This window comes from Panthera tigris, chromosome C2 (genome assembly GCF_018350195.1).
Source record: "Panthera tigris isolate Pti1 chromosome C2, P.tigris_Pti1_mat1.1, whole genome shotgun sequence".
Classification (NCBI taxonomy): Eukaryota; Metazoa; Chordata; class Mammalia; order Carnivora; family Felidae; genus Panthera; species Panthera tigris.
This window is the reverse complement of record NC_056668.1, coordinates 131,302,412-131,316,152: the sequence shown is the minus strand read 5'-3', so window position 1 is coordinate 131,316,152 and position 13,741 is coordinate 131,302,412. Positions and strand designations below refer to the sequence as shown.

The following is a 13,741-nucleotide window of genomic DNA, read 5'->3' as shown; positions in this document are numbered from 1 at the left end:
ACAATGGTATTATATGGCATAGTAATGCATAGCATAGCATAATAAAGCAAAGTATAATATTAAATCATATAAAGGAGTATATGATGAAACCCATAAAGCCCAACATTCCTACATCAACTCCATGGGAAGCAGATACTTTTATCATACATAATTCCCAGGTGAGAAATGCAGATGGGAAATAATGGAGGCAGGGTTTGAACTTCCCAGAAATTTGGTGTTGAAAGCTGGAGCCAACTTTCTAGAGCATTCAATTAATATTTTTGTTCATACCGTGTAAAGGATATCACTTTGTTGTGTCCTTGTGAATTCAGAAATCAATTGAAAAGAGTGGATGTGTAAAATTATTTTCTATAAAGCATGGATTGTGGGATGTCTTGTATTAAGCAGTTTGGATTTTTCAGGAGTCAAAGTCCTATTTTTGTTTGTTGTTTGGGTGGTTATACACACACACACACACACACCCCTGGGTATTATCCTGGGCAGGAGAAGAAATACAGGATCCCTGCTTCTCTTTTTAGACTATTTTATAGCATGTAGTAAATTAGCACTTACATTCATCTTCAGCTTTGTCTTCTGACTTTTTTGATAGAAGTAGCTGGATACCTCCATAATGACTGGAATCTAATTAATTCCAGAATTCCAGAATCATAAAGCTGAATCATAAAGACGTTAGAGATTACATGGCAAGGTTCAACCCTCTACATTAATAGGGAAAGAAAATGCTTGCATATTCTTGCATTACAGAATAAAGCCAGCTGGAAATGTTCCTGGGAAAAAATGTAAATTAGAAATGTTAGAATAATACACCATACTGCAAAAAGGAAATTTCTGTTTTTCTGAAATTAGATCCAATGTAGAAATGGGATTTACATCTGTGGAAATCCCTTTTGGTGAATTTCAATTGGAGATTTAAAAGTCAAAACAAAACCAAGATATTTTATATGAAAGGAGGGAAGAAAGGCATTTTGTGTCTTGGCACTTCTGGAAACATCTGGCCGGCTAGCATGGATGTATATTATTTAGGGGATGGAGAACTCATGGCTCAGGCCTGGATCTCAGATCCCTGAGATATTGTTTATGACCATTTTCACTGGTAAAGGGTTCAGTATTTATTTATTTTCCTCAAATTTCCTCCTAAAATCTGCAGTTTTGTTTTTACAACTTCTGAGCCAAATACTCTAATGTGCACTGGACTAAGGAGAAAATATCCACGTGTCTTGGCTTGTCCTGGACAAATTGCAAGTTATGCTTTTTGTCTAAAAGTAGTTAATGGTAGTGGCCCTTTTATTATTGATAAGTTACATTTTAAGTTATTTGTCCGCATTCTAACCCAGGTGCGTCTATGACCAACTTTTGCCTCATTGGAATTCTGTGCATGGTTTTATTATTCACCTGTGAGTGAGTGGGTATAGCCTGAAGGATCACTGGGTTTTCAAATTTTAGCTCTCTTCCAGGAGAGCTTAACAATATTTAGGTACAAGAAACAGAAGATTGGGAGTGATTGTCAGTTTTGATCTCTTCTAATATGCTTCCCTGAAATAAAGGATACATGTGAGTGGTGAATGAGGGAAAAAACTTAGAGGGGAGAAGGAAATAGTACAGCTTTGTGCTGGAAGAAGACTCAAGGCTCATTCATATTCCCTTCTTCATTCATTTGTCAAACATTTAATAAGCATCTGTCTGTATCAGGCATTTGGGAAGTTAGATGTCATAGTTCTTACTATGAAGAAAACTTTGTTTAGTGGGAGAGAAGTTCAAGTAAAATAACAGTGGACATGCAGGGGTATTTAATAAGTCAACTTGAGTACCTGGAGACATGAGTCACAGCTTTAGGGAAGGGGATCACTTGAACTACAACTTGAAGGACATGTATGGGTTAACCAGATTGGGGTTGAGGAGATGAGAAAGGACACTTCAGGTAGAGGGAATAGAATCTGCAGAGGAACAGAGCTATGAAACACTATATATTGTATCAGTTAGCTTTGCTGTGTAACAAACCACTCCCCAAATCAAACAATCCCTGCCATTATTTAGCTTATATTTCTGTGGGTTGGCTGCAGGTTCTTCTTTCAGGGTTGGCTGATATATTCTGGGCCCGGTCATGCATCTAGAGATGACTAATTTGATTTTTTTCTCCTCCACTTTCAAAGGATGCAACATAGATTTGTCCGTAGGAATTGATATTTCCAGTCCCATTAAGCAAGATCAGCAGAAGCTTCAATGGTTACTGCCAGAGCTGATGCAACAGATGGCCCAGCTTTCCAACATCAGCTGTAGGGCTCCTGGTCGCCCCAATGTGATGTTCCGCTACTTGGTCCCTGCCTCAAATGGCCAACTTATTTTTGACTCCGGCTTTGAAAATTATAGTGATAAGATTATTCAGGCATTCTTAATTCATCAGGCTGCCAAGAGGAACTATATGGATGTGGATTTTTTGCAGTCCTTGGGAGATAATGCTATCCAGCTCTCTTCTGCTACAGTGAAGGTAATAAAGGCTGAGAATCCATAATATGGAGCCAATTGCCAGGGTGGGAGGGATTGGGCTTTTGTGACTGAGGCCAATAAGTTGTCCTTCACCGGAGATTCTACGTAGAGAAAAACCATAGTCTTATTCAGTAAAGACCAACGAGGGATATGTTTTCATTCAATCAACAAATACTCACTAAGCCCAAGAAGCTCTGTGCTAAATAATGCCAGTAGGGATAAAAGGATAAATCCCTGCCCTCAAGTTGCTCACCGTTTAGTGATCCAGATTCTTCCATGATGCAAATTCACTCCAAAGACAACTTGGAAGATATTAGCTCATTATGGTCACTCATTGTCATGTAGAGTAGAGCCCATTATTTTCCAGTCAGCACTTTGAACTGTCTTTAGTAACTCACTAAGGGCTTGTTGGTTGTTTTCCCTTCCTGGTGCCCAAGAACTATACACCTGCTAAAGTCTGTAGAGATGAAAAGACCTTATGTGATGTTTATTTGGAAATGACGGCCCCAAACTTTGAAAGTTACATTTAGTTTTTCCTTCAATCATGCAGCCAGTGGATTTATTTCTTAAATATGTAATTCACTTTTAAATTAAAATTTTCTGTGAGTAAAGGTAACACATTTTAATTATTAAAAACGCATTAAAATTTTGGTATTTTTTTGTGTCAGTAAAGATGGATATTGTAAGACGGTTTTTGGAGGTATTTTAAGTGAACAAGTTAAGCTGGTTCCAGTTCTCTTTTTGGTGGGGGGTCTTGAGATTGAAGTAAAAACGAATGTGTAATAAAGTAACGAATAAACGAAGGGGTGAAACAAAACAGGGTGAAAGGCTGGATACAACCAGAAAAGCGAAGCTTATCTTTGCATTTTTGTAAAATGTGCAACACTCAGCATCCATTTTCTCCCTCTTCTTTCTTCCCTTTCCCCTCTCCCCTTCCTTTCACTCCATCCCTGCTACCCACTACCCTCCTTTCTCTCATAAACAACAGGTCCTTTTAGTGTTCACAGATGGACTGGATGATGATCTCCAGAGACTGAAGGAAACCTCTGGGCTCCTCCGCAGCAAAGGTGGGTGCGTGTGGTTACCCTGGGTGGGTGGTTCCTCCCACAGGAACTGAGATACTCGTTGAGATTTCCAGATGGCACTGGATTCCGTTAAGCCATCCATAGACTAACCATAGAGTGGTTGGCGCTCAGTGCCCACAAGGGTGATGCTTTGTATGAATTAGGGGCTGTTCAGGGCTGAGAGAACCCAGGATCCCATAACCCTGACAACGATCAAGGGTCTCTCTGACTGAGACAGGATTGGCCAATTATCAGCCTGGCATCTGCTTTTGAAGGTTGAATGTGCAACTTCATGATAATTGAGTGCTGTTTGCGTTTTCTTAACAAGGGTCTCTTTTTCCTAAACTCTGGAATCACCCTAGAGCTGGGCTTCGTTTTTTCCACTGCCCACCCTTCCTCCTCTGCTCACCAATTCTTCCTCTTTGACCATCCCCAAGGGCTGCTACTAGTCTGTACGGCATCTTTGTGAAATTAAAAAAAGATCCAATGCTCCTGGTGTATGCGACCCTGTGCCTGGGCACCTGGCTTAATGAATGGTGTGCTGGCTGGATTTCGGTGCCCACCAGCTCCCTCAGCTGGGTGTGCTTGGGCAATAACACCTGTGCGGCTGTGCACGATTGCCGTTCTGTCCCCATTTGGTGCCACTCAAAAGCTCTAAAGCAAACTCAAGATGAACCACCAGCAACTCATGCTCCGTATACCTTTCTCCCTCCTCGGTAGAGTATGTTTAGTGTATTTCTCTTGAGATGATGCTTTCCATTGGTCGACACTATGCTGGAATATTTTCTGTGATGATAACTTGCTTCCAACTAAATTTACCACATAAGAAGTTTTAAAAGTAAATTTTCTGGAAGAGAATTTGAAATCTTGGATGAAAGACAGCGAACTTTGCCCACATGCTAGATCAGCATTCCATTTCTAGAAATTTTAAGGAATGATTAAGACTGTGCATACAACTTAAAAAAAATTTTTTTTTAACGTTTGCTTATTATTGAGAGACAAAGAGAGACAGAGCATGAGCATGGGAGAGGCAGAGAGAGGAGGAGACACAGAATCCAAAGCAGGCTCCAGGCTCTGAGCTGTCAGCACAGAGCCCGACTCGGGGCTCGAGCTCACAAACCGCAAGATCATGACCTGAGCTGAAGTCGGACGCTTAACCGACTGAGCCACCCAGGCGCCCCTATGTATACAACTTTTAACCGCAGGATTGTTAAGTGGTTTGTTTACGATAGCAAAAAGCTGATGTGTGTGTGTGAATGTAGTGCTCAAAATATTAACAGAAATATTTGTTCATAAATACTACAAACAGTGACTTCTAGCTGTTTGAAAAACATCCTTGTCTGTTGGTTCTCTGTCATGTGGACAAAGCCGGATGATTTTGTAATGCCTTCATCAGTAGGATAGGTTCGTGCTGCAATAATAAACAGCCTTCAAATCCCAGTGGCTTAAAGGAGCAAGAGTGTATTTATCTTATGCTTCATGACCGCTAATTTGTGTCTCATTCTCATCACTCGAGGACTCGGGCTGAGAGAGGGTCTGTTCCTGTGGCAGGGGACAGGAAATGGGGCAATGTATGCACTGCTCTGAAAATTTCTCCCAGGGAGTGACACACGTCACTTCTGCTCATGTTTCATTGGTCAGAAATGCAGTTTGACAGAAGACAGGTGAAGGCTGGAGAAAGGGTGGGATGATGCATGCATATTTAGGGCCAGGACAAAGACCAGTCAAAAGACCTGCAAGTAAAATGTCCCACCTGCTGGCATTTTGAAGGATTCTCTGGGCTCCTCATTATTGGCCTGGAAGGTGTGCATAAATTAGAAGAACTCCAGGAGCTAGAATTTGGCAGAGGATTCTCATATAATCAACCTCTGAGCATCACGCAGCAATCCCTCCCAAGCATCTTACTGAAGCAACTTGTAAGTATTTTTTTTCTAACCCCATCCTTCACTAGGTCTGTTTATTCTAATAATTTAAAAATGCAGAGGGAATTAAAAAAATTAATGTTTATTTATTTTTGAGAGAGAGACACACACAGCATGCAAGCGGGGGAGGGGCAGAGAGCGAGGCAGACACCGACTCTGAAGCAGGCTCCAGGCTCGGAGCTGTCAGCACAGAGCCTGACGCGGGGCTTGAACCCACGAACTACGGGATCATGACCTGAGCTGAAGTCAGACAGTTAACCGACTGAGCCACCCAGGCGCCCCAAAACCCAGAGGGAATTTTGTCACTTTGGTGTATCATGTGACATAGGTTAACACAGTTGGAAAAAATCACATTATGTGAATTCTGCTTCTCAGGACACAATTGCAGAAAGAAGATGCTGCAATACATATACAAAGTGTTTTGGAGAAGATGGGCACCGGGGTGTTGGTGGGAACCCTGGGAACAAGGTGAGAGTTTTGTTGGACGTGGACGGTGGTGGGGGAGAGAGATGACATTTCAGCACCACTAGGTACCAGGCCCCATGTTCTGTCTTTAACATACCTTTGCTAATTCTACCCTCTTAATAAACCTTCGAGGTGAATATTATTTTTACGGGTGTGCAATAGAGGCTTAGAGAGGGAACATTACTTTCCCAAAGTCACACTCTTACGAAGAAGCATTTGGGGATTTAAGCCCCTTTGTCCACCTGACTCCAAGTCTCACGTTCTTTGCACTCTCTTATGCTGTCTCCTTACATTTATTTGACAAATAATTTCACAAACAAATTTCACAACCTCTACTGCTGCACAGAAGTTTTCGCTTGTCTGCAGAATTTTCACTTGTGCCTCATCTGCCTTCTTTGCAGTGGTTAGTACTTCTTCCCCTCTGAGCTAACTAACCTTCTGTTCTAGAAGATTAAACTGAGGAAAGATACAATTGCTTTCTTTGTTCAGTAGTGGTCACTTTGCATCTGCCTGTTAACTCCATGGTGAAGTGATAGAAAATTACCATGTCCCACTTTAATTTTTTTTTTATTAAAAAAATTACCTTAATGTTTATTTTTTTAAGAGAGAGAGAGTGCACATGAGCGGGGGAGGGGCAGAGAAAGTGGGGGACAGAGGACCTGAAGTGGGTTCTGTGCTGCAAGCAGAGAGCCCAATGTGGGGCTCAGACTCATGAACTGAGATCACAACCTGGGCCAAAGTTGGACGCTTAATTGACTGAGGCACCTAGGCTCCCCTAACGTGTCCCACTTTTAAAGGAGAATAAATCTCATTAAAAATGGTCCTCATTTATCTACGAGGTTCCCTCGCCCACAAATGACAGCTTTATGATGGGATAATCACAAATCCTCCTGTAAGATTGAGTTAAACCCATTGACTTTGCCCATCTTTTTACATTCCCTCTTTGTAAGATATTCTGTGAGGTTGTTGGAATGAGCTCTTACTGACTTTGCAGGTCAATCGTGATTTAGAACAGTATAAAGTATATGATTACTTTTTGATAAAAATTGTAGTTATTCCCTACTACTAGATTTTTCCCCCTTGTGTTGTTCTTAGGTATCAGACTGGAGAATTAGGAAATCAAGCTTGGGAACCTCTTGACATATGTTTTTTTGTTTTGTTTTGTTTTGTCTTGCATCTCAAGGACTCTGCCTCACGGGCCAAAGATGGGAATGCTTTGAATAGTTGACTTCTCTGCTCTTTCTATCTTAAGAAGTCAGTGATTGGTTGGTTGCATCAACATTCATGTCTTTGTTGAGCCCAAAGAGAATACGGCTCCTATATCTTATTGCCCAGTTTTTCAGTCAAATAAGCACATCTGGCTATAAATGGCAAGCCAAACTTCCTTGAGAGGAAATAGTTTATGTGTTTAGTTATCTCAGAAGAAGTAAAAAAGAGAGCGAGGAAGAGACTAAACATCTGAGTCATACAGAAATAACCATTTCTCACAAGCAATAGGGCAGTAACACCTTTGCTTACTGACTTTTTGTAGAACAAGGTCAAAGGCCTCTTTACGAGTAACAGTGTTCCTCAAACATTTAGCTAGAAGTTAGCTTTGGCTTGGATTTTCATGATAAAATGGCTTAAAAAGTATTTTAGAAAAATAAAAGTAGGTTGATGTGCCAACAATTAAGAAAAACAGATATTCAAGACAGGCCAGAAATAATTGTTTCTGTATGTCTTTACACACTGTGCTCAATGTTGAGTAGATTCCCGATAACACGTCAACTCCATGAGACAAGGGTATCTGTTAGTAACAATTCTTATGTCATTTGGCTTTGAGGGAAGAATTTAGAATCCAAGTTACTTCTTTTGATTTCTTTTTTTTCTCAGGGAAAGAAGGGTGCTGATGGGTTACCCGGTCATCCTGGTGAGGAAGGGGGACATGTAAGTACTGAATCGGATTTTTTTTCTTGGAAGGCATATGGTAAAATGGGTCAAATATTAGAAACACTTAACTGCACTTGAGTCATGAGTTTTTTTCTCATCTATACCATTTAAAATGGGTTTAAGATATCTTCATGAAAATAACCGTTTGTTATAACAAATGTTAGGGGGACAGGCTCCAGCAGGTGTTTAGTGATGAAGTGTGGTCATTTTAATCTGAATTTGAGGTAACTTAAAATGTGGTCTGTGCCTGATGAGTATGCATATAATAGTAGTTGTTAACTGTGAGCTAAATTGCAGGCAATTTGTTATTATCAATGAGATCGCAATGTTGGTAAGTAGTTTGACGAAATATAATGAAGAGAATCAAGGCCATTCTTGTAACAAGATCACTCGGATGCCTCCTGGGTGGCCAAAAAGGCCGAAAAGAGTTGTAGTTACCCACAAATAGTTTGCACATAACCCTGCCTGTATCCCTGGGCACGGGAAAGTTAGCTGTCACGTGATTAGATGTGGCGAAAAATGCATACTATAGAGAGAATTGTTGGCTAAGGGACTGGAATGTGGTAGGGACCATCTTTATTACACCGTGTAAACATCAAAAGGATGTTGGGATGCCATAGGTTTCAGTTAATTTCAAATTGTGGAAAATCCCTTTACCACAGGTATCTATTTTAAGATTGATTTGTATACACCACTGGTTCTCAAACTTTCGGTCCCAGGAGACTCTCGAAGGACCTCAAAGAACTTTTGTTGATGTAGTTTCTATCTATTGATCATTACCATGTTAGAAATCAAAACTGCCAGAATTTTAAATTATTTATTTATTTTATTCCCCCCAAAGAAAAACAAGCCCTCAGTATAAGTGACCTCTTCCTTTGTGAAGAATAACTACATTTTCCAAAACGAAATAAGTGCGTGAGAGGTGTGGCATTGTTTTTACATGGTTTCAACGTCTGGCTTCTTAGAAGACAGCTGGATTCATATGTCTGCGTCTGTGTTCAGTCTGTTGTGATATCACTTGATTTGCGGTTTCTTAAAAACTCTGCTGTACACTTCGGAGAGAATAAGAGTAAGAAAATAAAATAGCATCTTCGTGTAATTAGGAAAGTAGTTTTAACTTTCTGAGCACCCCCTCCCAAAGGGTGTTGGGGGCCTGAAGTGTCCTTGGACCATACATTTCAACTTGCCGGGATAGTCAAGCATTAGTGTTCTTATTGCCCAGTTAGAGTTTCACGTTGTTTTATTGTTCTAAACATTTAGGCTGCTGGAACTTGGAAAATCAACAGAAATTAAGAAAGGAAATGCAGCTGCTGAGACCTATATAAGCTGATTCATTTCTTTGATTATATTTGTTGGGGAACTGCTCAACTTTTCTCTCTTTAATTTGCCTCAGTAATTAGTCTTAGATGTTAGAAATACATTCAGAAATGTGGGCTGTGGTTTTTTGCAATTTTGTTCAGGTATGGTGAAAATATTTTTTTTCCCATTTTTATGATGTTTTAAACGTTCTTTAAGTGTTAGTTTTGAAAAATATATATGTATGTATGTATCTGAGAGAGAGAGAAAGAGAGAGAAAGAGTGTGAGCAAGGGAGAAGGGAAGAGCGAGAGAATCTTAAGCAGGCTCAGCATGGAGCTCAATGTAGGGCTCGATCCCACTACCTTGGGATCATAACCTGACTCGAAATCAGGAGTCCAGTGCTCAATCGACTGAGCCATCCAGGCACCCCAAATGTTACTTTATTTTTTCTGCTTGGCCTGTGGTTCAATGAGTCTGGCTAAATTTAAGACAATAATTTAGGGCCTGACCAACTGATTAGTGTCATTGACATCAATTTCAGACAAATAAGATATAAACAAGCCCTTGTCTGTGTAGAGTAAGAGGCAATTTTGTCCCCCTTCTCTGCTCTGTTAACATCCTAAAACAAAGATGGTTTATAAAGACTCTAGTACAGAGCTAAGAATATAGTGTGAGTGATATATATAATTTTATACATTTAAAATTTCATAGTAGTTATTTTAAAGACAATAAAAATAAATAACTGAAGTTAATTTTAATAATATATTTTATTTAATCCAGTCTATCCAAAATATAATTATTTCAACAGGTAATTAATATAAAAATTGATGAGATTTACTTTTTAATGTTTATATTTATTTTTGAGAGACAGAGGGACCGAGCATGAATGGGGGAGAGCCAGAGAGAGAGGGAGACACAGAATCTGAAGCGGGCTCCCGGATCTGAGCTGTCAGCACAGAGCTTGAGGCGGGGCTCGAACCCACGAACCGTGAGATCATGACCTGAGCTGAAGTCGGATGTCTAACCGACTGAGCCACCCAGGCGCCCCAATGAGATCTTACTTCTTAAAATATACTGTCTTTGAAATCCTGTGTGTGTCTTATACCTACAGCCCATCTCAGTTTGGACTAGACACATTGCAAGTGCTCAGTGGCCATGTGTGGTATATATGGCTCTAGTAGGTGCCATTTTCTTTTTACTGCATTTCTCACGAGAGAAGGTGACAGAATATGTTGTCCTCTGAATGGCTTTTAATATTGTTTCCCCCCAAAGCAGGTCACAATGGTCTGCTCAATGGCCAAGACGGCTCTTTGCAGATGGCAGGTTCCAAAATGGGGCTATAATTTGTAGATTCAAATTGAAAGTATATAATGACAAATAGTTAATTCGTTGTTCCACTTATCTATTACTCCTCTTTCCCCAACACCCCCCCTCAAAAAAAAAAACCCAGTGGTGTAAAACAACAATCATTTTATTACATCCACGGATTCTGTGGGTGGGGAAGCTGAAAAGGAAAGAGCGGATGGCTCTCTGCTAGGTGCCTGAGGTCTCAGCTGGGCTGACTGGGCAGCTGGATGACCCCTGCAGAATTGACTTCCCCTCCAATGCTCTGGAGCTTGGCTGGGATGGCAGAAGGATGGACCATGGTGGTCCAAGGACAGGTATGGTGGCTGGTTCTAAGAGGGAGCACCCACCAAGGAGGTTTCATCCTGAGAGGGAGCATTCCAGGAGATCAAGGCTGAAGCTCAAGCCTTCTGAGGGAGCCTCAGAAGTCAAGTGGTAACTTTTCTGCCTCATTCTATTAGGTACAAGCAAGTCCCTTACCCCAGACCAGATTCAAGAGGGATGGGGGTGGGGGTGGGGATTAGATCCTTTCTCTTGATGGGTGAGTGGCAAGGTCATATCCAGAAGAGCCCTGAGATTTTGTTGTGGTCATCTTTGGAAAATACCATCTGCCAGACTCATACGTAAATTCTATATATTTTCAAAATGTACCTAGTGTGAGGTGGTGGTTTAAATATGCATTGGTTACATGCCAAAGCCTTACATATCGAATTAGTCAGATTATCTAGGGTCCCCAAGAACAGCTATGTAACTTCAGCAGCAACAAAACCAGCTAACATTCGTTGAGAACTTCATATGTGCCAGATGCGTGGCTAAACATTTTATATACATTTCCTCATTTCATCTATAAGATATTACTGTTATTTTCATTTCTCATAAAATAACTTGAGCCAGCCTAGCATTTGAACAGCTTTCAGCACAGCTTTTGATGATGTTATTCTTTCCACGAAATCATGGCTATAGTTGATAGCTTTAAACAACTACTGTGAACAAATGAGGGATCGATTTTTAAGCAGGATAGAGCTTAGTATCTGAATGAAAAACACAGTAAGCCCAAATTTTAGCTTTGAAACCATTAGACATATGTGCTCATCATAAGGCAATTCCTGTTTTCTCATGAGAACATCCGAAAAAATGCTGTTGCTCAATTAGAATAGATGAACTTTGAGGAACATAGGTGGCAAGTGTCTACTTAAAACATTTAACTTATTTAGCTATACAAATACTTTAAAGTCTTTCGTTATGTAAAATGATGTAAGAAATTCTGCTTTTTCTCTCTTTCTCATGTTTTCTCAGATCATTAAAAATTCTTCCCACGGAGTTTCTATATCAGTTTTTGCAGCACTCCTAGAGTCTCTTTTATGACCGTCTTATCTGGTTTTCTAGAGTCTGTTGTGTTCACTTCTATCTAAGTTATTTAAGATAAACCACTTTTTAAGCCTGTTTATAAAGGCTGTCATTGCAAATTTCAGTTTTAGCTTCAAAAGCCCAGTGCCTCATTTTTCTTGTGGGAATATCTTTATGGTCTCCACAGTGTAATCCTGAATTCTATTGCTTAGAAAAGTGATTTTTAAAAATCTCGTTTGCATGGCATCTAACGTTCGAAATTGCGAGGTCTCACTTTCAAATATGATAAATAAGTAATCTCTGTTAGATTTCTTTACTTCCTTTGTTTTTCTTTTTTAACTGATCTGGTAGGTGACATCCATAGGGATCCTAGAAATATCTTAACACTGACTGGGTGTCACTACTATGCTGTTCAGAGTGAAGCAATGGAGAAAGTACTTTGAAATATGAGAATCTTTGTGAAGACTTTGTGAAAATTCAAGTTTAAGAATACTCTTTCTCTGAGGAATAATTTTGGGCAAACACATACCTGATCATGTATGCACGGCAACTGAAACTTTAGGAACTGTGAGTAGAAGTCATAAGAGTCAGCTTTTTGCTTTTCCTTCACAATTTCCTTGTAAGTGTTTAGTTGTGGCAAAATATACATAACACTTGTCATCTTAACCATTTTCAAGTGTACAGGTCGGTGGTATTAATTCCATTCATGCTGTTGTGCAAGCCATCACCACCGTGCATCTTCAGAACTCTTTTCATCTTGCAAAACTGAAACTCTGTCCCCATGAGCCCCTCCCCACTAGCCTCTGAAGAACACCATTCTACTTTCTGTCTGTATGAATTTGGCCCCTCTAGGTCCTTATAAAGTATTTGTATTTTTAGCTCATTTCGTTTGGCATGATATCCTTAAGATTCATTCGTGTTGCAGCCTGTCAGAATCTCCTTCCTTTCTAAGGCTGAGTACTATCCCATTCATGGATATGCTACTTTTTGTTTTTCTGTTTATCTGTTAATGGACACTTGGGTTGCTTTCGCCTTATGGCTGTCGTGAATAATGCTGCTATGAATGTGGGTGTGCAAATATCTCTTCGAGACACAGTTTCCAATTCTTTTGGGGTATATACCCAGGAGTGGAATTGGGAGATCATACGGTAATTCTGTTTTTCGCTTTTTTGAGAGACTACCGTATGTTTTCCATGGCAGCTGCACTCTTTATAGCCCCACTAACGGTGCATAAGTGTTCCAGTTTCTTCACATCCTCTCCAACACTTGTGTTTTTGTTTTGTTTTGTTTTTGTTTTTGATGATAGCTATCCTTAGCGTGTTTTGCTTTATTTTGTTTTGTTAAGAATAAATTTTAAGAATTTTCCCTTTGTGTCCCTGCTTTGTTAGGGACATTTGTTTTGTAGGTAACTATTTTCTGATAAAGGCAACAACCGATTATTCATGACTGATAACACTGTATAGTGCAATATTGTAAGTGGATATGTTAAAATTAGATTGTCCAGATGAAACGTAAACACCATACATTGAACCTAAAAATGTGGATAGCTAGGAAGAAGGGGGAGAATAGACATTGACTTGGCATCTACTGTGCGTTAGGTTTTGCATTCGGCATTTTATACACATTATAACATTTAGTCTTTCTCACAACCCCCTCCAGATACGTGCTAATACCTTTATTTTATGGATGTAGAGTTCAAAACTCAGCGTGACTTTTAAGGTCAGACAGAGATGGTTGCCGATGTGCCCAAATCCACATCTGTCTGATGCCAAGACCTCTGCTTTTCTCATCATTTCTTGCTATCTAATTATAAAACACCTCATGTGTCTAATCTATATGACTTGTGAAGTACTTTCAATACAGTATCTCATGCATGCAATACAACAAT

General features: G+C 39.9%; 1 protein-coding gene across 1 annotated transcript in view; it reads left to right on the top strand.

Moving 5' to 3' along the window:
- LOC102950795 (collagen alpha-4(VI) chain-like) overlaps positions 1-13,741 on the top strand; it is a 147,103-nt gene that overhangs the window by 65,049 nt on the left and 68,313 nt on the right. The window contains 5 exon segments of the mRNA XM_042998360.1: positions 2,151-2,485; positions 3,473-3,551; positions 5,319-5,464; positions 5,846-5,938; positions 7,808-7,861. Of these exon segments, the coding sequence (XP_042854294.1) occupies positions 2,151-2,485; positions 3,473-3,551; positions 5,319-5,464; positions 5,846-5,938; positions 7,808-7,861 (707 nt within the window).